General features: G+C 41.5%; 1 protein-coding gene across 2 annotated transcripts in view; it reads right to left on the reverse strand.

The window, feature by feature from the left end:
• Window positions 1-27,696, reverse strand: part of LOC128350372 (glypican-5-like) — a 710,193-nt gene that overhangs the window by 432,893 nt on the left and 249,604 nt on the right. Inside the window, exons 4-6 of one of the 2 annotated variants that reach the window (XM_053308592.1) lie at window positions 19,765-19,898; window positions 15,814-15,873; window positions 12,868-12,993 (exon numbers count right to left, since the gene is read on the reverse strand). In XM_053308592.1, the coding sequence (XP_053164567.1) occupies window positions 12,868-12,993; window positions 15,814-15,873; window positions 19,765-19,898 (320 nt within the window). The remainder of the gene's footprint in view (window positions 1-12,867; window positions 12,994-15,813; window positions 15,874-19,764; window positions 19,899-27,696) is intronic. The other variant, XM_053308595.1, reaches the window with a different exon arrangement.

Here is a 27,696-nt window from a genome sequence, read left to right on the forward strand (position 1 = left end):
TTTCTGAAATATAGCAAATTGATTTGCATAATTAATTTATTGGATACATTGTCACAAGCTGTGATGACTGCCATGGACTTAGAAGGCTTTAACATGGGATTAGATATATTTATGGAAGTCTATCGTTTGATACTAGTCTGATCTAGCAGGACTCTTCTTATGGTCTTAGTTTCTCCATCACAACCCTTGGCTGTATTTTAAATTTGCTGTGTTGTAGTGTTTTCAGAGCCTTTTCACTAAGTGTCACTTTAGTGCTGCTGGATCGCTAGCACCCCTATAGCAGCAGTACTGGGGGCAGGCGGGGGGAGTATTAATGCTTAGAGAGATCTTGGAAAACAGACAGTCCTTCATTAATTCTCTATGGTATAGAGGAAGAAACGATATTCTTTCAATTCCATGAGAGAAATAGTTACTTTGAATAAGCAAGCAACCATAGAAGAAAGCTAGAACAGATCTGTGCCTAAGAGGCCAATACAGTGATGCCTCACTCCTGCAAGTGACTTCATCAATGCTGCCACAGCCCCTTCTACAGTGGACATATAAATGGATCTGCGAGAGCTGGCACATTCTCTCACAGTCAGCTCAAGTGATTTTTTTTAATGTTGCCCTGCCCTTTTTATTTATTTCTCCATTACTTTTATTTCCCTCCTTTCTTCCATGGAACCTCCATGGTATATAGGGTTTTACATACCATGTACATTTTCCATCTGGTCACTGACCAGATCCAGACCAATTACCTTCAACAAAGGTTGCTACATCATGTGCCTTCAGGCCCACTTATCTAGAATATGATGACTGGAGTGAAGATAACCTTCTGTTTGTCTTACCAATGACTGAAATGTACCCACAGATAGTTAGGTACAATCTTTTTCTTCTACCACATATTTTTCTTTAGCTCATCCTGTATTTCTTTGACCCATGCTTATGACAAGCAACTGCAATAAGACTTCTAATACTGGCAGTTGGCCATGCAAAAGATAGAACATCCACTTCATATTGATAGTAAGAAAATAACAAGTTGTTCTGGTAAGAACTAATCTGCCTTCTTTCCTTTCACTATAATCTTAATTGACAATTACCATCTTAACAAGTTAGCCCACTTCAGCCTCAAACATTCATGCATCCACCATCTTGAATCAGGGTGGATGACATCACAAACTACACCACTGAGGTGTCACTCTGGGTCCCTACAAGTGTACCAAAATGGTTTCAAATTGGTTAGGTGGTTCAGGAGTTAGCCCACTTGTGCCTCAAAAGTTTACACAGCTGTCATCTTGAATTGCGGTGGATTACTCCTTAGTTGGATATTTTACCATTGTTTTAATTATAATCTTATTCCTTTATTTTATTTACATTTGTTATATTGATACTGTTATTTGTATTCTTTATGTTCTCTTTTCTGGTCAATGACTGTAATAAAATTGAACTGAAACTGAACTGGAGTGGATGACATCATCACAAACTAAACCGTTGAGATGTCCCCACAACTGTATCTGATTTGGGTCATGTTGGTACGGGCATTGCAAAGATGATAGAGAACACACACACAATGCCGGGTGATCTCATAAGCTTACTTTCCTTAAGGAAAGTAGGCTAAAAACTATGTTTTATGCATATTCAAACAGAAGCTCTGTGGCCATTTTTCAAGGATGCTTGTAGCTTTTTCCTGCACTGAGCAGGGATTGGACTAGAAGAACTCCAAGTTTCCTTCTAACTCCAAAATTCTATGATCCTATGAAAAAAAAAATGTATAACATATTAAGCCTTTCACAGGACTACCTGGAAATGTAAATAATTAAACCTAGCACCGTCTGCATGCAAAGCATGCTCTGTACCACTGAGCATATTAAAGATGTGGTGCTCCCAACTTGCCTATGGTGTTTTAAAGTAACTTCCCCCTGAAAATTTTATTTGGACTTTTGCATATTTTTGCTCAGCAAATGTATTCCTTTTTTCAGTCTAGCAATCGTTCTTTGACTCTAATGTACATCTTGAGGTTTTCCATCTAGAATTGCTAGCTATTCATTTACTTAGCCCAATTCTGATATCATGCAAAACCTCAGATAAATGTAGCTGAGGTAGGTGTTTCTGTTTGTCTGAATGTGTGAAGCTGCAGTTCTGTCACCCAACCGTGGCTCCATTTTTTGCTTCCAAACCTGAATGTGAACCCTCAGTCTGTAGTGAGTTTTGCTGCTGAAACCAGAGGTTCCGAGGCACCATTGTGCTGTCCACGTTCTGCAGTGGTTGTAATTTGGGTTTTGTGAGAAACCTCCTTCCATGACCATAAAGAGGTTAGCTCAGAGCAGCTCAGAAATGTGTCCATTCTAGGGTGGCTGCGTCTCTCACTGGTCCGTCTCTCACATCTCTCTCAGAGCAAATACTCCAGTCCTGCCATCACCTCACTCCTCCTGCCACTGATTAGAAACAAAGACACTGCGGCCCTAGCATTCCTGCATTTAAAAGGAAAGAGCCTGATCAGAATAAGACTGGTTTCTCCTGCTTGCTTTGGACCTGATGAGTTCCTAAGCAAGAAAAGACTGGGAGGAAAAGACGGAGACAGCTGGTCAAAGTTCTCAAACGTTAGTGTTTATGTTAAGGAGACATTAAACCCCACATTAGATTGTGCCGTCGAGTCGGTGTCAACTCCTGGCGACCACTGAGCCATGTGGTTTACTTGGTAGAATACAGGAGTGGTTTACCATTGCCTTCCTCCCATGCAGTGTGAAATGATCCCTTTGCCGTTGTCACTGAAGTGAGCACCCGCCTCCAGCACCTCCACCAGGCTGCTGACCAATATAGGTGACTACAAAAATATATTTATTAGGCACAGTCTTGGAAGCACACCAGCGGGGATTCAAACTAACAGCCTCTTGCTCCCTAGGCAAGCTGCTTCCCTGCTGCGCCGCTGCAGCTGACAAAAACAGATTTCTGTACACACACAGTGTCTTCCCCTGTGCCAGTACAGAGCAACAGCTGAGAAGCAGAGGCAATAAGATAAGTTTTCTGCAGATATACCTGGGAGCATTTCCCCCAGACAGCTGAGGGGTGAAGAACCAGCACTCCATTTTTAAAGTGCAAAAGTCTCAGAGGCTGCACCTACACACAGTGCAAGTTCCACTGAAGCTAATGCAGGAACACTACCACATTAATCCCACCTGTGGTCTCCTTGCTCTTGATCAGTTAACTAAAGAATGACAGTCTTCTTTTATGTGTGTGATGTGTGTTTTAGTTAATGGCACTGAAATTCATAGTGGGTGTGGGTGCTGGCATGTGTGGGGAGGCTAGAAACTCAGAAGTTCATTGGCCATAGAAAAACTAAGGGTTCAAGAGATTTTAAGGGCAAAGCCTGTCTTGCTTCTGAGAGGAAGAGGGTAGGTTTGGAGGATTGTTAGTGCTACAAGCGATCAAAGCTGGGACTGCTTGGGCACCCTCTAAAGCAGGGATTCTCAAGGTTAGGTCCCCAGATGTTATTGGACTTCAACTCCCATAACCCCAGCCCCAGTGGCCTTTGGTTAGGGATTACAGGAGTTGAAGTCCAATAACATCTGGGGACCCAACGTTGAGAATCCCTGCTCTAAAGCACCCCCTAGTGAGGTGCCTTGATGGTATTGTGGTAGCAGGCACGACTTGTCCCCTTAGCTAAGCAGGGTCTGCCCTGGTTGCATATGAATAGGAGACTTGATGTGTGAGCATTGTAAGATATTCCCCTTAGGGGATAGAGCCACTCTGGGAAGAGCAGAAGGTTCTAAGTTCCCTCCCTGGCATCTCCAAGATAGGGCTGAGAGAGATTCCTGCCTGAAACCTTGTAGAAGCTGTTGCCAATCTGTGAAGACAATACTGACCTAGATAGACCTATGGTCTGACTCAGTATATGGCAGCTTCCTATGTGCCTCTCTGTGTGTGTGTGTGTGTGTGTGTGTGTGTACTTAGAATTTCTATCGTAATGGATATGAAACTTCAAAGGAAAGAAGAGGCAGATGTACAAGGAACCCTTTCACGGACCTAGCAAGTGATCTGGGGCTTTCTGAACCCATTCTGTTGAAGGAGTTGCGCATGTGGTTTGACCAGACACCAGTACATGAAGTGCCTGACTTGGTTGAATATGATATGTATGTTTAAAGTGCACATGCAACAAATTACTGCCTTGTCTTGCACCCATCACAAATGGCAATATTGATCATACATTTCTCAAGGTATAGCCTGCCCCTATTTTTATGAGGTCACCCAGACTGATGCAGTGCAATCTGCTCCTACCAAGGAAACTTTCTCTGAAGTAAAATGGCCCCACTTTTCAATTGGGTGTCCCATCTTCTGGAGTTATCCTCAAGATTCTCAGTCCAGCTATACTTCACCTGTGTTCCCAAGATCTTCTTGCAACCCATCACCCAGGAAAAGTAATTTAGCAGATGCTCGGTTTCCTTTATTCCCTTCCCTTCCAAGAATTGAGGAACCATTTCCTCACTTGTTATTCCAACAATGAATGGATGTGTGTGTGAAAAGGAGTCCCCAACAGACAGAGGCAGGAACCCCCAGTTGTCTATGTTTCACCAGTATCGGTGGGAAAAGTAGGGCCCAATATCTTGTTGCAACCTCAGCACCCTGGGAAAGTAATTTAGGAGGTGCTTGATTTCCTTTATTCCATTTGCTTCTGGGGACTAAGAAACCCTTTCTCCCCTTGTTATTCCAACAATGACTCTGTGTGTGTGTGTGTGTTGGGGGGGGGAGAGAGAGAGAGAGAAGGAATCCCCAACAAACAGGGGCAGGATCCCCAGGTTAAGTCTATCTTTCACCAGTACAGATGGGAAGGTAAAAGGTAAAGTGTGCCATCAAGTCGATTTCGACTCCTGGCGCCCACAGAGTCCTGTCATTTTTTATTTTTTTTTGGTAGAATACAGAAGGGGTTTACCATTGCCTCCTCCTGCGCAGTCTGAGATGATGCCTTTCTCAATTCTCTCTTCCCAGGGGAAGGAGGCCCTCAAGTCCCTTCCTCCCCAGCTGGGGAAGACCATTTGTCTTTCCCAAGGTAGATTAAAAGAGGACCCCCCCCAAAAGGTGTATAAAGGGATCCATGTGGAAAATTCCCCCCCCCGAATATTGAACTTGAGTCTGTCAAACGTTCCAGATGGCAGCCTATGTTTAGCAACACTGCATGTGGATCCCCCCAGCAGTGGCAGCTGGTGAGGGTGCCAGCAAGAGGTACCTTTAAAAAGTGATTACTGGTGGCACTACCAGCACATGCAAGCTGCCACAAGCAGTGGCGACCCACCCAGTATGTTTGTAGCAGCTGTGCAGTTAGGTCAAGGCACACACTCTTCTTAACTGTCCCTTCTCTTGTCCACCCTCCACCCCCTCCTTCCCATTTCTCAGTGAGTCTTCTGTGTTTCTCCTCCAAGATTCTCATCCCATCTGGAAGAGCCCCTTGTCATCCTGAGGTAGTGCACTAATTGTGCATACGTGTGGTTGTGTAGCTTACGAATTCCAGGAAAGCCACTGCTATAAGGAGTGGCAGGAAAGAGTTAATGTTTTCCCCCCTGCCAAGGGTGAACAATCAATGCTGAGAAGACACAATTGCACAGAGCATGCCCCTTCTCATATCGTGGCCAACAGTTGCTGGGTGCCTTGCATGCCATGGGCATTGCATACTGAGATGCAATGCCCACAGTACGTCGATACAAGTGGAATGGAGATTGCAGGGATGGAGTCTCGACCAGCTATGAAGAGGGAGGGATTATTCTGGAAAGCGGCCAGAGGTAATGAAACTCGAGTTGTTCAATCATCTGTGGCATGATTCTTGGGTTCTGAAATTAACCACAGGTTTAACTGAACTTTTGGTGCTACTTCTGAAGAAGCTCTTATTCCTTTGCACATATAGAATTGACCCTTCTATCCAAATGAATGGAGAAACCTGAATATACACATACAATTTGTGCCTATCACTGTATTTTCAGGGCTCTGCACTGAGGCATATAACCATCATACACATGTGTTGTGGTCATGACTAAGTGACTACGAGTTGTATACTTTCCCATATCTTGCATTTTTCTGCTTCAATGCCTGTGTTTCCATTTTCTGCTTGTGTCGCTAATAAAACAGAATGGGAAAGTAGCTACTGTTCAGTTCCATAAAAAACAAAATTGACAGCTATTCTGTTTGTCACAAAATTAGTCACTCAACATGTTGCAGTTTAAAACTGGAAGACAAACGGACTGACGTACATGATAAATGCAAATTATATATTAAAAACATTGATATCATTGCCACAGTTACATAGAAATACATTTGTACATGTTGCCAAAGTTATTCTTAAGAACATAAGAACAGCCCTGCTTGATCAGGCCCAAGGCCTAACTAGTGCAGCATCCTGTTTCACACAGTGGCCCACCAGATGCCTCTGGGAAGCCCACAGGCAAGAGGTGAGGGCATGCCAGCATGGGTACCCAGTTACCCATGAGAGCTCGTCAAACCAGCTCATCAAACCAGTACCCAAGGAGAGCTCATCAAACCAGCATGGGTACCCAGTTAGGCCTTGTTAGTGGTGCAGAGGTGCATTGGCTGCAATACCGGGGAATGAGGTGGAGTCTTCTCCTACCACTGCTGGACAAGTATGGTTAAATGGGGGCCTTGCATACTTGAGTGATTCATTCAGGTGGGAATGATATTGGCTTATTGTGTGATAAGCATCGTAACCTCCCACCTCGGGAACATGATCTATAACATATCTGCATGCTAAACGAACCATGCCAGCACAGTGGCTGACCACGCCAGGTCAACTACTGCTGACAACACCCCTGGAGGACCCCCTGGACCTGGAGAAGACCCTCTGCCGTCAAGGACCCATGCCCAGAGGCTGCAATTGGCAGAAGAAGACTGGCACGGCCCTGCCGGCCACACACAAGGTGAGGCTGGGATCTGTCCCTCCGTTGGACCTTTTGGACATTCCCCTCACTGAACTCTTTTAACCAGACTCTACCCAAACCTGTAGGAACTCGCGTACAGTCCTATATTCTCGCTACCATTGCAACCACACATTCGTTAGTACGCGGCCGTGCTTTATCGGGAAATTCTATTCACTGTTGCTTTTGTAAACCATATGTTAAACATTCTCTAATAAAAGTCAATCTGATTTTACAGGCAGTTGAGGTTCTAAGAAACATAACGGCCCAATGTTCTGGGTTAATGCTGGTTTGGTCTGGACTGCACTGGGAAGGGTCGGGGGACTGTTTTACTCTGACTGAGCCAAAAAGCAGGTGAATCAGAAAATTTGAATATGTGGTCAGGGTAGAATTCAATGTTTCAATCAAGCCAGGAGGAAGGTTAACCAAGAGGTCAGTAGGGCTGTGGTGGCTTGGGGGAGGGGCGTGTAATGTGCTTCTGCATCCTGACATTTGGGCCCATGATGATACTTTTTATCAGGGTGATGGAGTTCATCTGCCTAATCAGAGGAACGATTTGTTCTATGGGACCTGCAGCAAGGTATTAGTAAAGTTCTAGAGGGGTGGGATAAGCGGGGCTAGATTGAGGTTTGCCCTGCTTTTGTGGCAGGTGAGTGCGGGTTTGGGTAAGTTGTCTACATTCGTTCTCTGACTGGAGGACCATTTAAGGCAAGTAGGCAAGCCAAGGAACAGCCCTTGCAGGTTTTTCAGTCCTTGGGCTGGGATATGCCCCTACTCAGAGGCTGATGGCACCAGGCTGAATCAATATTCACTCTTTTGCCCTGTGGTGGGCAGTCCTTCTTATGAGGCTGACCCACAGAGGGGGTACCCACACACTAATTGTAAATACCTCATTGCAGGTTATTGTAATTTATTAATAAAAGTGGCCCTAGTTCATCCAATCACATGTGTCTTGTCGTTATTGGGTCTGGGTGTGCAACCACTGTGCCATCATCATCAATACATTTAAAATGTCAATTTTAAATACATCAAGAGCTTCTTATATTGAATTTAGGTCACTGGTCCAGTTGGATGTTTAATGAACATAAGAGCAGCTTCCCACAGTATCTCAAATAGAGGTCTATCCAGCTTTTTCACTAAAGATGATATGTACTGAACCTGAGGCTGCCTTCGGATGTAGTATGAAACCTCAGGTAGATGAACCTGTGGTTAATCTGTGAGCCCGGAAATCATCCTGCAGACCATCATCGAGCCATGGTCTCACAGCTTTTGGCTTGTGGGCAGAGGGTCCCCTCCCTTTCCTGGTTCACCAAGGCCTCATCCCAGCAACCTCTGAAGTGCTCGCATCACTAAACTGCAGGCAAGGCGTCAGGGCATCAGTAGAGTGGCAACCATTGGTCATGATCTATGAAGGGGCATGCCCAGTGCAATTGTGCCTTTCCGGCAGAGAAAGGGCATTTAAACACCCCTTGCACAGCTGCCCTTGCAAGGGCCCTGCAGCCATACAGTCTCACAGAAGCACAACTACTAGTTCAGGGTATGCAGAGGGGCATTCGTTTTCTGTTGCTCTAGGAAGGGGACCACTCTATACAGCTGGTGGGAGCAGCACAGTCCATGGGAACCTTAATAATACAGGCACTGTCCAGGCATCCAGGGAAATCAATGCCCTGCTGGCCGACCACACTTCACATGCAACTCATTAGAGAGGAAGCCTTACTGGACAGCCACACTTGATGGGGTGCATTATTAATAAAAGGGTTCTTTTGCGTTATTAATAAAAGGGTTCCCTCCCCTTCCCTGGATGGTAGCTTTCAGAATGTCTTGTATGGAAACTGCAATTAAAGGTCCTGCATGCTGGGCAACATGCCAAGTTGCAGGTTTGTGCAAGTAAAAGAAGCAAATAGGCAGATACAGACAGGAGATTTATGGGGATACATGTTGTCTCTTTCTTTATCTGACTAGACAAAACGAAGGTTTCCATGGACCGGGTTTCTGCACTGGGTCAGCACATTGGTATTTCTGCCAAGCAATGTGGTATCAATCCCCTGGCATGTGTTATATTTGTTTGGAAACAACCAAGTTGCCCAGTTCCTGGTGTCACCAGGGCTCCATGTATTTGGGCACATACTTCTGCAGTCCTCTGTTGCTGTATACCTCTCCCTGTGCCTGTCTTGTCAACTCATCATTTTTGTGCAGATTGACAAAGGGGGGATCATAAGATGCAGTGGAAAGTGGGCTTTCCCCAATGTGGTTCTCTCCATTTAAATGCATTGAAGCTTGGGATGCAGCAATGCAGCATCCCTATTACCAGGCAACAGCAGGAGGAGTGCGGAGACTGTGAAGGGCAGGGCAACTAATTGGAGAGATGGCCAGTGAGAAGTGCAGCAGGCATAGAGCTGATGTGTTTCTGGGCTGCTCTGAGCCACCCTCTCTATAGTTTCGGGAATAATCACAGCAAAAAACTCAGGTTACGACAGCAGCGAAATTCGGATGGCACAATGACGCCTTCAAAACTGAGGTTCCAGCACCAAAACTCACTACAAACCAAAGTTTCTGATTATGGTTTGGGCTTGACTACCTCAGGCCGATTGGGTGACGAAACTGCAGTTTCCCATCACAGAATCAAACCTCTGGCACAATTGCCTCTGGTTTGGCATTATGTCTGAAGGCAGCCTGGGACTCCAGAACAGAAGAGCACACACCTTTTCTCTGAGTTATATCCCTCTCCACTAGAATTAAAGTGCAGGATCCAGACTAGGGTTGTGCCAGCATTCTACAAGAAGATAGGATGTCTAACTGCTTGCATGGCTTCACAGTGTTGCACAACTGTTAGTGGAAGACCTTCTCCAGGATATATATGAGATTGTCTGGGAGGCAATGCAACATGTTGAGCAGCAATTAGCTAATGTCTCATGTTGCATTAGAGATAGCAGAACATCTTCCACTAGCTCAAGAACTAGTTAGGAAGAGATCTTTATGCAGTGTCCTTATACTAAATGTCCCCTGCTAAATGGGCAAAGAGGCACCTTTTTAACGTGGTGATTCTCTTTATTTAGCAGGGGGAGAGTAACTGGCCCTATCCACCCCCAGCACAGTACCTATAGTGACTGTTACTGGTGTCTATCTTATGTTTCTTTTTAGATTGTGAGCCCTTTGGGGACAGGAATCCATCTTATTTATTTGTTATTTCTCTGTGTAAACTACCCTGAGCCATTTTTGGAAGGGCAGTATAGAAATCGAATAAAATAAATAAATAAATAAATAAATACATACATACATACTAGCACAGCAACAGTCTGCCCAAAGTTTCTGTTCCACAAGCAAAAATGCCCAGGATAAAACCAACATTTCCACAGAAATGTGGGTGGTGACACTGGAATGAGCTAGTGTTATTTACCACTGTTTTGCAATGAGAAATGTGTGACATCTGGTGGCAGTGTAATTACATTCCTTAAAAATATAAGCACAAGCAAATATTCAATAGTTTTGCTTCCCAGACCATGTATTTTAAAATGCCAAATTAAGAATTCCTAGGCTCAGTTGTTTGATTAAACTTTAGCTGCTGTATTAAGCATGTTTACATTCTTTAAAACACAAAAATACATTGGTCTTAAAACACAAAAATACATTGGTCTTAAAACACAAAAATACATTGGTCTGAGTACTGGAGTAACCTTTCTGAAAAGCTGTTGTGATTTTTGTCCTTCAGACTGAAACATGTCCATGTGCTCTCAACTAGACAAGAACCTTTTATGAAAGAGACTTTTGTCTCCATTAGACACATTTTCCTGGTAAGGTAAAAGGAACAATAAATGAATCAGAAGCAAACAAGTCTGCAAAGAATTCCTTAAGGATCTGTAAACAGAATGCACAGCAAGAAAGCACACACTGAGAGTACCAAATGTAAACACACTAAAGCTTTCCATGCTGTGATGCCATCAGGGACAGAGATGATCTTCACAAAAGCTGCAAAGGTCATACAGCATTTGTTAAATTGTGTATGGCTGACTCTGTCATCTCAATTTATATTAATACCAAGTCAAGTAGTGGTTCAGCACAGAATCTTGAGATGTGGTATCCATATAGAGAGCCAGCGTGGTGTAGTGGTTAGAGTGCTGGACTAGGACCCGGGAGACCCAAGTTCAAATCCCCATTCAGCCATGATACTAGCTGCGTAACTCTGGGCCAGTCACTTCTCTTTCAGCCTAACCTACTTCACAGGGTTGTTGTGAGGAGAAACTCAAGTATGTAGTACACCGCTCTGGGTTCCTTGGAGGAAGAGCGGGATATAAATGTAATAATAATAACAATATAAATACATTGGTCCTAACCTGGTACTATAGTATGGCCTGTCACTTGTGGCAGCAGGATCGTGTGCTTCCTCCCCCTAATCCCTGCATTTTCAAAATCTCCCAGCCTTCCTCCAAGATCTGAACCATGATTAAGGGTCTTAACCATGATTAAGCTCCAAATGATGGTGGACAAAGGTCCAACCAGGTCTCCTTTAAATCAGGACTTGGTACCCAGCTTCAAACCTAGTTTTAAATCATGTTTAAGATGGAACCTTAGCTAACATCAACCATAGTCAATGGATAGGCTCCACTAAAACAGTATTGACCCTAGATTATTTCTTTCCGGGTTTTCTACAGGGGCATATTTGCACTTGCCTGCCCCTCTTCATAACTATTTCTGACTTATTTCATAAGAAGTCTAACATTCTGTCTACACATTAATGATTGCAGCTGCAAATGGGGAGTAATTACAACATTTTCTCTTTTACTAGTTTTGATGAATGATAGTAGTCCAAAGAAGTTTAGCTATCACCCCTGGCAGAAATCAATGACAGAAGCTAACGGATCTTTCATGCTTTTAATCTATCAACTGACAGTTACATTTATCATATGGGAAACCAAGTATCTGGTCATTTAAACGAAATGAATACACAAGTCTGCACATAAATAACTGTATTGCTCATGAACATGCGGTAATCAGACTAAATATCAAAAGTCTTCAAAATAAAGGAAATTACAACTTAAACTACCAACCTTTCATGCCTATCTACTTTATTGATCTCCAAGGCTATGCATTCTCTATCTCCATACAAAACAAGAAAACACTGTAATCAGCCCCTCCTTAGAACTGTAAAAATGTCTAAATCAACCAACTGAAAATAGAAACAGTAGTTTGACTTAAGAGCCCAAATTAACTGTCAAATATTTGTTTGTCCTAAGTAAGCTTATCCTTAAGCGCCAGCCAACATCATCCTTCACAAGGCAAGTAAACATTTCTTTCCGCTCCCACTCACTGATCTTGGAGGACCAGCCATGAAATACAAGGCACCCAGAAATATGGTACACAATATTCTGTGATTAGGAAGACTGTACCTCTTTAATGTAGTATAAAGTTTCAGGAATTATGCCAGAGTTACCTTCAGCAAATTGAGCCTTCATGTCTTAATGGACTGAGTGTCAGATCCAGTGAGAGCCAGCTATGAAATACAAGAACCACTTGAACCCCATTCCATTTTGAAGCCATTTGCATTATAATCCAAGATCACTTCCAGGTTTTTAACTCTTTCATCCTGGAGAGAATCTATCTATGTGGTCACTAAGCGTCGACACCAACTTGACGACACTTAATCAATCAATCAATCAATCAATCAATCTTTCATCAATGGCAAAATGCAGTCTGGATCAGAAACAAGTTCACTGCTGCCACACAGAGTTGCTGCAAGGTGCAAAATCCCCCTCCTAGAGCAGTCTGGGTGGCATGGAGTCTTATACTCCCAGTCTACAGATCAACTATTAAACATTTAAACTAGAATAGGTTAAATATAATATTATATTGAATTATCCACACAACATTTAACAAATAAAATACATCTAAGGGAGCATTGATAGGATAACTGGAAAAGCTGCACATATCAAACAGAGCTCACTCCCAAGGGGTGGGGGGGAATCACAACCGTAATTACCTTTCCACAACATCCTCTCCATTCCAACATGTTGAGCTGTCTTTCATCACAAGATCCCCATCGCAGAGTCGTTCTGTTAAAGAGGCATAAAGAGTTCTGGATCGTTTCATGTAGCTGATGAACTCCCTAGAAATTAGGAAGACAACATCAGCCATACACATTTATATTCTAAATGACTTCTTTCTGAGTCTTAACACAGCAATAAGCATGTGTATAGAATGCCTACTTTTGAACAACAGGCTGGCACTATCTGTAACAGCATTAATATATTGAGGTCTGAACCATGCCATGTCTACAAATGCATGCATTCAAATCCTGATGGCTGCTTCTTGTTACGAAGAGCAACTTTTGGAGAGAGTGGTTTTCATTTGAGAAGTGGTGGTGGTGTGTGTGTGTTTAATCCTTCCACCTCCCAGCAGACTGAGGGTCAGGAGTGGAGGTGGTGGGTTTCATTAAGGACCCCCTACATTTGTCCCCATAAATTCATACACTCGGCTACAGTATGAAAAGGGAGGAGATCTGGTCTTGTGGTAGCAAGCATGACTTGTCCCCTTAGCTAAGCAGGGTCCACCCTGGTTGCATATGACTGGGAGGCTTGATGTGTGAGCACTGTAAGATATTCCCCTCAGGGGATGGAGCCGCTCTGGGAAGAGCAGAAGGTTCCAGCTCCCTCAGTTCCCTTGGCATCTCCAAGATAGGCCTGAGAGATTCCTGCCTGCAACTTTGGAGAAGCTGCTGGCAGTCTGTGTAGACAATACTGAGCTAGTTGGACATATGGTCTGACTCAGTATACAGTAGCTTCCTATGTTCCTATGTAAAAGGGTGGCTGGGGGGAAGTGTTAAGCAACCCTTCACCTTGTCACTGTTTCTCTGCTTCAAATCCCCTCTTAAGCTGCTTTATAGTGCAAGCAGCAGCCATCATATGAGAAATATATTTCTCATATTTCTTACATGACAGCTGCAAGAGATGACTGCAATAAATATGAGAAAGAAATAAATAAAATCAGAGTTTAAATACACATTGCCTGTAGCAGAGTTTGGCCCTGAAGTTGTGAAATGTGTGCATCTCAAAAGGCAACACATGGAAGTAGTGCATCATTCAAAGTTTCATAAATAATAACTGTAATCTATGCAACTCACCTCTAAACAAATTTGTTAAGGATCAAGATACCTGAACTTTTCAAAGGAAGAGTTTTCCTCCTATAACTCAACAGCATTAAGCCTATCACAACCATCAGGGTAAAGGTGAATCACTGTTGTTTGTGAAACTCGATGGAGAAGGCTACTTAATCCCACAGCTAATTTCTAATTCATAACTAAACACAAATCATGTCAATCCAGGTGTCAGTCCATAATCTACTGTTCCCTCCACTTTGGCATTACAAAAGGGAATTCATAATTAAAGCTGGACAATTTGTTGTGGAGAATAAAGTCAATATCTAGTGGGCAGAAGCTGCCAGATTTGCTATTCTTGATGTAAAAGGAAAGTAGTTCTGCTGAGGAACCACCTAAGGACATTCTAAGAGTGGAGTTTGTATTACATCTATATTGTGATCTATAAAGCAATGGCTATTAACAACCATTCAAACAACCTGGCATTTCCTACTTTCATTCAGATACCAACATCTAGGAGAGAAACCATCTTATATTTCTAAAACTGTAACAGCTAGATATTTCTCAAACATCTAGATCTTATAACCAAGGTAATATTTTGTTCTGTGAGTAGAAAAAAGATGTAGAGAATGATCCAGTCCCTCTTGAACTGATTCTCTTGTGCATGCAAGATTATGTTTATATCTCATAGCAGTGCCCTCACATCCCACACCCCAGTGCCAGAGCCGTGTGCAAGCACAGTTGCATGGAGTGGAGGAGGCTGGATCATGCCTACAGTACAACGATTTATTTTGCTTCTAGTCTAGAGAAAGGGTCTGGCTTATAGATGGCAGGCAGCTAGAGGAGACCTTTTATCAGCAAATAGAATAAGTGACAGGAAAGTACAGATCTTCCATTAATGTAATTCTTAAAGGTAAAGTGTGCCATCAAGTCAATTTCGACTCCTGGTGCCTACACAGCCCAGTGGTTTTCTTTGGTAGAATACAGGAGGGGTTTACCATTGCCATCTCTCGCGCAGTATGAGATGATGCCTTTCAGCATCTTCCTATATCACTGCTGCCCGATATAGGAAGGATTCAAACCAGCGGGGATTTGAACTGGCAACCTTCTGCTTGTTAGTCAAGCATTTCCCCACTGCACCACTTAAGGTGACTAATGTAATTCTTACTAATAGTAAGTAATTAATATATAGTAATAATAGTAATTAATATATAGCATTTACATAGCACTTTCCAGTGTTCAAAGTGCTTCACATGAATTATCTCAATGTACGTAGTCTTTACAATAATCCTATAAAGTAAGTATTATTATTCTCATCTTGTAGTGAAGGATGAGATGGAGCAGTTTGCCTAAAGCTACCTAGTGAATTCAAGGCAGTGGCAAGATTCAAACCAGGAAGCCTTCATTTATAGCTCAGTCTCTTAGCCACTATGCTAGATCAGCTCTCTAATGTCATACTCCATTTTGAAGAGTGATATGTTACTTTTCAAATTAGAAGAAAAATAATGGATTATCAGAAAAATATTCTAGAAGCTTTAGATCTGGAATTAACCTTAAATAAAGGCCTAAGGAGAGCATATTCTGGGTATGGGACTGAATGAAAGGTAAGTTTAAACATTAAAACAGTTGTTCAGCAAACGTTCTATTGATTTTTCCCATCAATATTTGGTCTTCAAGATCAGTGCATCTGAATTAAGAAATTAAATATAAAGTTATATTATAGTACTGTGGAACACACCATTGCAGCCCCCAAAAGAAGGTCAGGTCCTTAATATCAGAGAGCTCATTTTAAAATGTAGAGACAAAGCATGTCGGCTTTTTTTCCATTCTTACCGAGACATTTTTTTCAAACTTCTGGATTTGTCATTCTTTGAAGCTTTCAGAGGCAGAGAACTGGAATGGGCCAGGGAGAATAGTCAGAAGAGGGGGAAGGGGGAGAAGCAGGAATTCAGGCAAATGAAGAAAGAAATGAGAAACAAAAAGTAATAAATTATTGAAAAGAAAAGATAATCAAGAACATGCACAGGATTATATCAGGAAAAAAAAGAATGCAATCAAAATATGCTTTAGCCTGTTACAAAAATAATGGCACAGTCCATCCAAAGATTAACTCTGGCTAGCCAATGCCCCCTGATTGTAGTGTTTCTCTAAAATATATTAAAAGAAATGTGTCTGAAATAAAAATGTATACCACTACAGAATGAAGCTTTAAATTGATGAAAATAAATCTACTGAAGTTGCTGTGGTATCCGAATGTCATATAAAGAAGAGTTATTGTATACATGTGAAAACAAAGTAGGACAAATGATTTGTGGACGAGAAATGCAAACAAAGAGTAGTATAGATGGAGAAACATTCATTGTCTGGGGAACAAAGCACTAGATGTTTTTCCTTAGGAAAAAACAAACACACATTGCCACCTTAAGTACTTTGGAAAGGCAAGGTTAAAGAAACAAATATCTGTCTAAGCACACCACAAATTAAATGACTTCACTTGAATGGTAAGAATTTTTCAAAACCTTTCAGCTCTCAGGTTTATTTTAAAGAAAATGGCTCCCAGGAGTCCCTATAGGAAAACCTATGAAAAGTGGATTCTTATAATGGTCCAGAGGATCTCCTTATACTACTTAAGTTTCTTTAAAAAAATTAAAAAGAGCCACAGTAATAAAAATACAGTGAAATCCTGTCAATGTAATACCTCAGCTATTCCCTTCCCAATTAAAGTCCAATTACTATGCTTTTAAAACAGAATATATTTCCAGTCTGTGTTTAGTGGAAGGATGTATTAGAGTGGAGCTCAGATATTACAGTCAAGTGTCTTGTGTTGCTAAATGTCCTGAGCTAGGATTGTACAATGCTTTTCCACCGTCAACAATAAACTCTACATTCATGGATTAGGGCATGGGCTCTTGTGCGTGTATCCTGGCTGCCCAATTCTTGAGACCCCAAATGCTGTAGTGTGCTTTATGTTGAAACTGCTGGGTTAAAAGAAAGCAGCATTTTCATCTCTGAATTGTGTTTGGTAAAGGAAAAAGAAAAGCTAGCATCTGCTGCTCAATAGACGAAGTAGTAGGTAAGGTTGTACAGTGTATGTGCATGCACAGCTAAGAATAAATTGAAATATCATGCAATTTTTGTGCAGATTTCAGTCATGCTAGCATTGTTCCTAAAGAGCCAAGTTTTAGAGTTAACATATGGGAAATGGAAGAATAATTTAATGGGGATAAAATAGGGGGAAATAGATATTTGAGGATATATCAGCTACAACAAAAAAAGAAACTGAGCAAAAAAAAAGAAAAGAAACACCAATCTCAAATTGTCAATCTCAAACCTTAGTACATGATAGAAGAACAAGAACAATCTAATATTTTATTCTTTATCTATCTAGTGCTCACTAGCTAATCACTCATTTGGACTACCCAGTGATTGACATTGGCTACATCCAAGAAGTGCCTTCAAAGTGCCCCCAAACCATGCTTAGTGTATCAGCATTGCCAAGAAGTGTGGCTTGTGCAGGAGCACAAAACCCAGTAGTAATAGGCCTTACTGTCCCCAGGTTCTTCCAATAATTCCCACAAAAAGGGCCCAGAGCTGTGATTGCTAGGGATGTGCAAATCAGCTCGAGTTAGAGCCAGTTCAAATTCAAACCAGCTTGGTTCAAAGGCTCAACCTAGAACTGAATGAGACCTGGCTCAGTTCTAGGCTGAGCTGAGCTGGCCAAACTGGTTTGGGCCTGGTCCGAGGCCACAACTGCGCACTAAATTTGTTCAAAGATTAGTACTCACAGTGGCCACGGCGGGGGCAGTGGTGGCTCCCCCGACCGCAACTGGCCTCCCCACGAGTCCCAAGGGCTGGTCCCAAATGGCCCATACTCATGTGTGGAAGTCAAACAAATGGCCTCCACATGCGCAAAGGCCCGAAATGGGCAGAAGGAGGCCTGGACCATCCCTGGACTGTCCCTTGGGAGTTGTAGGGAGGCCAGTGGGGTTCTGGAGAGCTGCATCTTCTCCCCCCGCAGCTGCTGAGTACTAAATTTTGAACACATTTAACATGCAGTAGGGGCTTTGAACTAGGCCTGAACTGGTTCTAATTTGAACAAAGCCAGGGCCTGGTTGGGGGTGGGGGTTGGCATGCCAAACTGGGAAAACCAGTTTTGTGCATACCCCTACCGCTTGTTTTAATTTAGAGATATTTCCTTACAGGGAATAGGATGGAAATTTGGAGATAGTCCGTGAGACAGAGGATCAAGGAAGATGAAGCCAGTTCCAGTTGTAACCTATTTGTCCAAACTGTGCTTATTGCAGTTCAGTATTGTTCATTCTGCAATACAGAACTGTTATTTATTTCTCTCAAGTGCCAGTCCTTGTATGGAACGCAAAATAGTACAAGAGCTTCCTCTCAGTAATTTACTGCTTTGCTGCCAGTGTTCTCCTGCTCCAGTATCCCACTGAAGGCTCACAGGCCTTGGGCAACTTCTTCAGTTTTCCCTCTTTCTCCCTAGCTCACTGCAGACAGTACACTCAACTCTGAGCCACCAAACTCAGCTCAGTGCCTCCTGAAGGAGGCACCCTGGGCAACTGCCCAGCTCATCCAATCCTAAGGCCAGGTCATCCAATCCTAAGGCTGCACCTCTCAGGCATTTATGATTTGGGCCCTAATTTTGAAATAAAGTTTTATAAATAGTAGGCGGAACAGCAATATGGAGCAGATTACCCTTCTTTATACTGAGAGCTCCTATATATTATCTTAAGGACTAAATGAATTTACTGTAGAGCTACAGGAAACATAAAAACTCTATTCACACATTAGACCCATGTTTACTTCCTAAGCCCTTGTATTTGAGAGGGCCTGAACCCAGATTCACTGTTAATTTGAACCTAAGTACAGTTGTACAGTTGTTCACACAAAAACATATACATGTGTACAGAGACTTGTATGCAAGTATAACATAATGCCTAAATAGGAGTAAGAAAATTTCTGAATATCTGGTCTTGTCTTTCTTCAGACTGAACTTAGGCCCATCTCCTGTCTTATTTAAACCAAGCTCTTACACTGTGTACAATGTAAACTTGCCAGTGCAGCACCAGCCTAGGCTATAGACATCTGTATCCAAACAACGCATGCACAGGTGAGGCAATCCTGTTGCATCATACCCCATGGGTCAGTTCTTCTTGCTCCTCAGACTTAATATTTCAATCTGGCCTTGCACTGGTGCAATGTAAAACAAAATATGGCTCTAAGAATAAGCAATACTGTTAAGAAAGTACATAATGATTTTTGTCATGAACCTACAACTGAACAGGAGTCTTTCAACATGCATACCTCAGTGAATACCATTTCCAGTGAGGTAGACATGTTAATCTGTTCCAGCAAAAAACAAAGAAGAATCTCATGGCACCTTAAAGGATAATAAATGTATTGTAGCATAGGCTTTAATGGATTACAGTCCACATCATGCATCTGTTGATGGACGGTAGTTCATGAGGAATGAGGAGAAGCTCAGAAAATTTTCCAAAATTTCTCCTGGAAGGAACCCTTGAAAGTTGGAGACAATTTCAGTTTCTTTCTTTACAGTTTCTTTTTGGGAGCAATTCTGAAATTCAGAGAGGCTATAATAAAACATTTGTTAATCTTCAAGTTGCCACAAGAGTATTTGTTGTTTTCCATGAATGCATAATGGCAGTGAACATCAGAAAGCACAACTTAGTCTTTTTTTAACCAGAACTACTGGACAATAAAAAGCTGGTGTGACTTTATGAGCAAATTTGTCTGCATCAGAGTTACCTCCTTTTATTGTTTAGAGTAGTAGAGTGTGCCATTGCAAGAGACGGCATTTCAATTATTTCCTTTGCTTGCACTATATTGTCTGGTAAAGATTTCACTTCTCTTTCTTCAGGCTGTCCACACACTTTATCTACCTGTAACAAGAAAGGAAGAAGAAAAAAATACCACACAGTAAGGACTTATTTGCATGTAATTTGAGAGTTGATTAATATAAGTCCTAGTTATGTAGAATCAAGAAGGGGCAGAGCACAGGAGTGTCAGGCTAGCAAGGTCCTGTGCCATACAGGAATTGTTGTGTGCCTGCATGCCATATGCAAACACACTCCACAGATGTGATTTGTCCACCATACGTGGTACATACCCAGAGCAAAGTCTGATGCTAAGCAGATCTAGCTCTGGTCAGTGTATGGATCTGAGGCTCCCTAGGAATCCTATGTACACTGAACTGAGCCCCATCAGGGAAGAAAAGTGAGATGTAATTATGACAAATAAAGACATGAAAATAAAATAAAATAAAATAGCCATGTATGGGCATGCAAGTGAAGACATCAGGTCATACAGCACATTTCATATATTGTGAAGGGTACACATGAGCCCAAGACTTGCTCCTGCTCCCCTCCATATGTGGAAACTACAAACTAGGCCATGTTAAGTAGCACTGAATTGCGATGAAGCAGTGAATAATTATTTTAAAGTGTGTGCTTATAGTTCCTATACAAGCAGAAATTCAGCTACATATTTCTAAAACTAAGTTATTAAAATGCAGGATTGAAATGAAAAATCTGAAAATAATATTTTGATGAGTTGTTACATTGATTACCTTGGACATTACGATATCAACAGCGGTAAAAGATGTCATGTCATGTTCATTCATTCATTCATTCAATCAGTTTTTATATATCCCAAAATGGCTCAGGGTGGTTTACAATGAAAACAAAACCATTAAAAACAATTAACAGTTAAAACTGAGATTATAAAACACCATAAAACATCAACAATTAATCAGAGTAATTTAAAAACCCTGGAAAACCAGGTCACAACATTAAAACAATTTACAACAGTTTAAAAACCCTGGAAGGCCAGGCCAAACAGATAGGTTTTAAGGGCTCTTCTGAAAGCCAATAAATAATTCCAATTACAGACTTCTGCAGAGAGTGCATTCCACAGCCCAGGAGCAGCTACAGAGAAGGCCCACCTGAGAGTCGCCACCAGACATACCGGTGCTAACTGGAGACGGACATCTTCAGATGACCTTAATGAGCGGTGGAGATCATGCAGAAAATGACAAAATATTTTATTACCATGTGGTTTTGCCACTGTGGCACACCTTCAGGAGCTCTGTCAGTTGGGAAACGTGATGATAATGGAAACTAACAACACACAGCACTTTTATGAACATTCATCACAAAATGGAGGGAAAGAGGATTAAAGATCTTTGTGAAGAGAATGAGAGCATCCCCTTCTGAATTATTCTATAAGATTTCAATTTTTACCAGAGTTTGGAAGGTATCTAATCAGTGGACATTCAGCAAAAGACACGCAATATATGTGCGGAAATTACCACAATACATTTTAAATATAACAAAGCACCATTGCTGCATATTAATTTGCTTATGAAAAGCTCATCTTGCTTTCAGATCATTTTAATATATTGAAACATGCATGACTAACAGAGCAATCACTGATTACAGACACTTCATTTTACTATTTCTCCTATCCAATTGTAACTCTCACAATAATAATAAAAAATCTTATACCAAGAAGGCATGGAAACAAAGTGTCCTATTAATTTCCTAAAGAAACAATCAACTCAGTTCTAGATTTTCCAAACATTATTTGAGACATTTGTATCTCATCTTTCCATGCAATGGATGTGCAAGGCAGCTAACAAAATCCATCATCATAATAATTAGATAAAAATTAATTTAAAATAATATAATGATCATGAAACAAAATCACAGCAGATACAAAGCAATAAATTGGCAGCCCAGTAAAAGGTCTTAAGCCACCAACATGTTAGAAGCCTAGCAAAAAAATATGGCTTCAGCTGGTGGCAGAAGGCCATCCTAGTATGTGTGTGAGAGGTGTCAACCTTCAAGACACATGTTAACAATAAAACTAGTGCCTTAGTTGACAGCTCTATCAATTAAAGCTTGCAGCCCTAAATTTTGCAACATTTTGCTGAAAGTACATTTCGACCCACCCCAAAGTTCCAACAATAAAGTTTGGTAGTCAGCAATACTGACAATCCAGAGAGACACAAATTTCATGACTAGGCAGCTCAGTCCTATGCTGCCACATAGCTGCCGTGGCACAAACAAAAGCTTGTATTACAAAAGCAAAAGAGGCACCCAATCATGGATGTCATTCACAACAATCTAGTTCTATCCCCATTTAGATTAATAAAGTCACAATCTCACCCCTATTGAATGTTTATTGTTGTAGTTGCAATGGCGTAGCAGCACTAGGGGAACAGAGCTTCTCCTACCACTCTTATGATGTAATACATGGTAACCTGGTGTTCTTGGCTCCCTCTTTAATTTGTCAAATTTCCTACCCCAAGGTTTTTACATTGCAAAGTTCTTTTCTGCAGAGGCTTCTCCAGAGAGATGGCCCAAGGCAAGGGTGGAGCTGAATTTCCTTGCACCAAGTCCAATGCACCACTACATAGCTGAACATACTTCTGGGATGTCAAGTCAAAATGGCCCGGGTCATATGTAAGGTGGAATAGTGGGTTCAGCTGTGGTTCTGTGCCCTTCCTCCCCTCACTCTCCTGTACACATTCATACGTTTGCGAGAACAGTCTCTCCGCAGTCAGTGAGACTGCAGAGATGCAGGGGAGCTGGCCGTGAGGGATTCCTTCTTTTCTGACAGACAGCCTTCACAGCCAATAGGAACCAGAGTGAGGGAGAAGCTTCCTCCCTTAATTCCTGTTTTAGAGAGGTTAAACTGCATGCCAGCATTTGTATGTAATGCTGGCACAGGCAAACTAGAATCCAAGCAGATAAAACTGTGTGTGTGTGTGTGTGTGTGTGTGTGTGTGTGTGTCTGTGTCTGTGTCTGTGTCTGTGTCTGTCTGTCTGTGTGTCTGTGTGTGTCTGTGTAAAACTAATTCCCCAGTTCTTACATTCAGGCTTGGGACCTGAGGTGAAGGAACCTCCAGTTTCCTGTTAAGTATGATCTAGGCCTAAGTGTCTAAAACTTTAGATAACCAGTCAGGAGGAGATTTTCACTCTGTTAGAGTAAATTTTAAATTTGTAAAAATAAAAATAAAATTGTCTATTTTTGAGGCATTTTTGGTTCTGATCTCTTACTATATGACAATCCTCTCCATGCCTATTCAGAAGCAAGTTCCATTGAGTTCAAGGGGACTGACTCCCAGGTGACTGTGTATAGGACTGCAGCCTAAAGGTATGAGAAAGGAAATATTAAAAGTGGACTTTGTTTTTAATTATGAGATCTTACAGTAAAACAAAGTTTTTGTTTTTAAGCTATATGATTTCATATGGTCTTCAGTATCTCAAAATGTGGCATCTATATTGAGGCTTTTAGGTGTGTGCAACCTGGCTCAGTGTTGAGTCAGTTTGACATTGAGCTGGTTTGGTCTGACAGGATGAGGTCGAACCGAACCACCCCCTAGTCAGTCCGACCCCGGACTGAACACTCCCGGGGATCGGGGATCTTTGTTAGGTTTTTTTTTTTAAGTACCTTTACTCCCCTCTGGGGAGTTGCTGGAGGCGGGGGTGGTGGTGTGGGTCTGCAGAGGTTTCCCCTCCCCCCACCGGCCCTCATATGCCCCCTTCCAGCCAGTTTGGTCGGCTCTTCAGCCAGTTTTCGGCCTCCTCCCAGTGGCCATTTTGGAGACCGTGTAGGCTGAAAACCAGCCAAAGACCACCTGGACAGGTGAAGAGCCAGCCAACCCAACTGGAGGGGGGCATATTGAGGCCTGGTCCGGACTCGAACCAAAATGGGCCAGCCCATTCCATGCACATCCCTAGAGGCTTTGCTATGTGATATTTAAATTCAATTAATTTATCAATTAAAATAGATGAGTAACCAACTAAACATTCTTTAATAAGTCTGCAAATCTCTTCTACACATTCTACGTGCTACTAATAAAAGACAAAACTGAAGATGAAGAGTTCATATTCCAGATACAGCTGTGATTCCTATCAAATAATACTATTTATGTGCCATGTATTTTCCTTGGCTATTTTGCTTTTCATGCCAGGAACTGGTTGATAATTGTAACATAATATTTTCACCAGTACCTTTGTCTGCTGACTTATCTAAACACTAGAGGCTCATGCCCCCGCCACACACACACAAACCTCATTCAGAGAGGATTTCAGTGAATTGAACCCAAATCTAAAATATTTTAGTGGCCTTGAACTTGAATTACACCCATAAGAAATACTGAAGCTATTCACACACGCATGCAAAACTGGGCTAAGGAAGCCCAGACTGGTTTTGCACACACGTGCGTACTGCTGGGATCAGGCCCGATCCCAGCAGCACATTGGCAAACCTGCCTATGGAGTCTCCCTCTAAAATGAGGTTAGGAGAGCAAGCACTCTCCTATTATTGTTTTTTTTTTTAATGGTCAGCCAACCATGGCTGCTTGCATGGAGGGGAAGGCAGGGGGTATTCCCATAACACACCATGGACATGCACAGTGCATTATGGGAGCTCCTGGGGGTGGGGCATCCAGCACACTGACTCTCAGAGCAACTGACAGCATCCAGTAATCATCTGGATGGGCGATCTGCCTGCCCAGAGGAAAGGACATGGTTGTCTGTGGGGAGTTAAGCTTTTTGAGCCTTCTTCCACTCTAACCCTCTTGCCTTTTCTCACTGGTTGTGAGAAAGGGCTCATTAACTAATTCAAAACTGGTTCTGTAACCAGGCATAGGAGATTCCTTTGTAGACTCTTTCCTCCTCCAACTATACTACTTGGAGAAACTGAATTTCCAAGCGAGTCATCTGAAAATGAGAGAAAGAGGAGCAGGAGAGATGGTTAGGCAGAGCCTGGGATTGGGGTGTTTCGGTGTTGTCCAGCATCAAGGTCTCAATGTGAAAGATTCTTGAATTGTGGCTGGAAGCTTCTTGAGTTTCCTTGGGATTCCAGATCCTTCTTGATGCTATTTTCTCAACCATAATAGGCTATTTTTCTATTTTTATATCCTGCTATATGTATTTTCTTTGTAAAGACCTTGATAAAAGTTTGTAGTCATCTTTCAGAGTTGCACTGCAAGCAAAAGAGTTCCATATAAATATATCTTCTGGTCCAACACCAGTTAAATACTGGTTTTGAAAATACTGATGAACCTGGACCAGAACCAAACACTTAAAGGGGAAAAAAGATTCAACTCCCTCTGACATGTACCGCTCACCCTTGGCAATTAATACAAATAACCACCATTCTAAGCACTTTACCCATAGAAGAAAAAACATAAGAAAATCTCAACTCAAGTCCTTTGAGTTCTAACAGCATGAGAGACCTGAAAGTTTTAGGTCACATTTAATATAACTAATATAATCAAATAAAGAGAAACATGTAATAAGCTTCTAAACTTGGTAACCTCATCTCTCTAAAGAAGCAGATCTTTTCCTCCTCTATTCAGAGAACACAGTCTTTAATTCCTCAAAGGAAAGCATTGAAACCTTAAAGACCAGCAAGACACTGAGAGGCACTCAAACATGGCTTTAGACATGACTTTTCAGCTCATTTGCCCTAGTTTTCTCATGTACACCATCTACAATTAAATGGAACAGCATCCATCTAGACAGTTTTTGGATTCCAATTTCTTCAGTTAGTTGCACCAGTTAAAGGGGATTTTTGCTCAAAGGAAGACAGAGCATCATGCTGCACATTCCTGATCTGAATCACAGGAAATGGCTCTATCAGATCTTCAGGTGAGATCTTCAAGAGGAAGCTGAGACAGCTTGGGAAAGATGGATTTGTCTGCAGAAATTTTTTTAAAAGTCACACTTGGCATCACAGACTTTTCCTATCTATAAGTCAGGTTCTCAAGCTTTTAGTAGCTGCTGATTACAGTATTCAGGTGTGGGAAGGCAATTTTAATTAGTAGGCTTGTATCAGCCTTTAAAACAGCCCTTAAGATACATTTTTTAAAGCCTGGCTTTTAGCAATCTTTGCATATTTTAAACTGTTTTGAACCACTGTGGTTTTAATGGTTGGTTTTATTGTGTTCTTATTGTTGTGAACTGCCTAGAGCTTTGGAGTCAGGTGGTATATAAATAAAATAAATAATAATAACTACAATGTTAAAGATGGTCTTTCCTTCTCACAGTAGTCATTTTCAGACTTTATTCTGGTGGAAAAATTAATGTGGGTAGGTGAAGGGTGGCGTCAGCAGGGTGGCGGTTCAATCCCAACCCCCACCCATTCATTCCAACATCTAAGACAATCAGAACAGAATCTACAGCTTCAGTGTCAGCTATACACATCCATTTCTCCACAGAATAACATATGAAAAGGGCCAATAAGTGGCAGCTTTTGTTTATCTTTCAGCTCCTTCATACCTCAAAAAGGCACCTTTAATAAAATTTTAACATGAAGAAAATGCCTTTAGTTTTGATTGATTGATGTGAGTTCAATCAGAATAATTCTCTGCAACAGCTAGCCTCAACCTGAAGAATTTAGAAAAAAGACTTCCCTTAATTTTCCAAGAAAGAAGCTCCTTTGAAAGAACCTGACCTGAACAGTATGCTTTTGAAGCCTAATCTTAAGCATGCTTAGACCCATTGGTTAAGGCCACAATCTTAAATGTAGTTATTTGGAAGGAAGCCACACTGAGATTAGAGGGATTTGCTTCTAAGTTAAGCAAACAAGTAAGCACACACTAGGTCAGACTGTGGGTTTTTATTTTTTCTTAATTGCAAGCTTTTGTGGTATATGAGTGTTATATTCAGATTAATTACCCTCTTATGAGGTATTATGATTGAATTTAGAAGACTCTTTGCTCATGTTTCTTTGTGTGGAAATAATAAAAGGAATGTCTAAATTCCTTCCTAATTTTCATTTCAGCTAAGAGAGAACCTGAGGTTCCAGTACATCTCTGGCCTAATTTAATTAATTTGCTAAATGTTGAGACAGAAATTAAATTAAAATTGAAACCTTTTGCATTGATTTCTTCTTGTGGTTATCTTTCTAAAGAGTTGACTAATATTTTTGAGAGCTTTTAAAAAGATTTATTGGATTGATTCTCAATAGATTTCCTCTTGTTTACTGGTCTATGGTAATTATGCCCTCAGGCATACCCTTTGCTGATTGTCAATATCCAAAGCCAAATGTCACCACTAACAAGGTAGGAGCTGACAGTCAAAAATGATTAGTTCTTGATCTTAAGGGTATCCTTGTTCAGGCAGTCATTATCCATTTTAGCATCCTCGAGTCATATGATCTATCATCTCACCACATTGATGGGATTTATTTTATACACCATGCCTGGAAAAACACCGAGCACTTGTAAAATAGGTGCTGCCTGCAAGAATTTCAAATACATTTTAATCTCTCTGCAGGGCTGGCTTGGCCCCTAAGAAAATCCTATGAGATGAGACCTAGGAATAGCATTTAATATCCAGCCCTGCTACTCTAACATAACTCCTACAGATCTAAAACACTAACGTGAGTTTTGTCTTGGACTGAAAATAGATGTGGATTCCAACCATTGTGTCTTCTCTTAGGACAGATATCAGATTTGTTTTAGATGCTTTTTTTACATCAGTTCCCTCTACTGAGGGATACACTGTAATTGTGTGAGAAGACCACTAGCCACCACTGTTTCTGGTGTGCTAGTTGCTGCATAATCAAGCTATCAAGTGTCATTATCAAATGATCAATGTAGCCACATGAATCTATCTCTAAAGTTGAACTTGCACATTATGTTCATCATTCTGTTTCTATACC

The sequence above is a fragment of the Hemicordylus capensis genome, chromosome 3 (genome assembly GCF_027244095.1).
Source record: "Hemicordylus capensis ecotype Gifberg chromosome 3, rHemCap1.1.pri, whole genome shotgun sequence".
NCBI classification, from domain to species: domain Eukaryota; kingdom Metazoa; phylum Chordata; class Lepidosauria; order Squamata; family Cordylidae; genus Hemicordylus; species Hemicordylus capensis.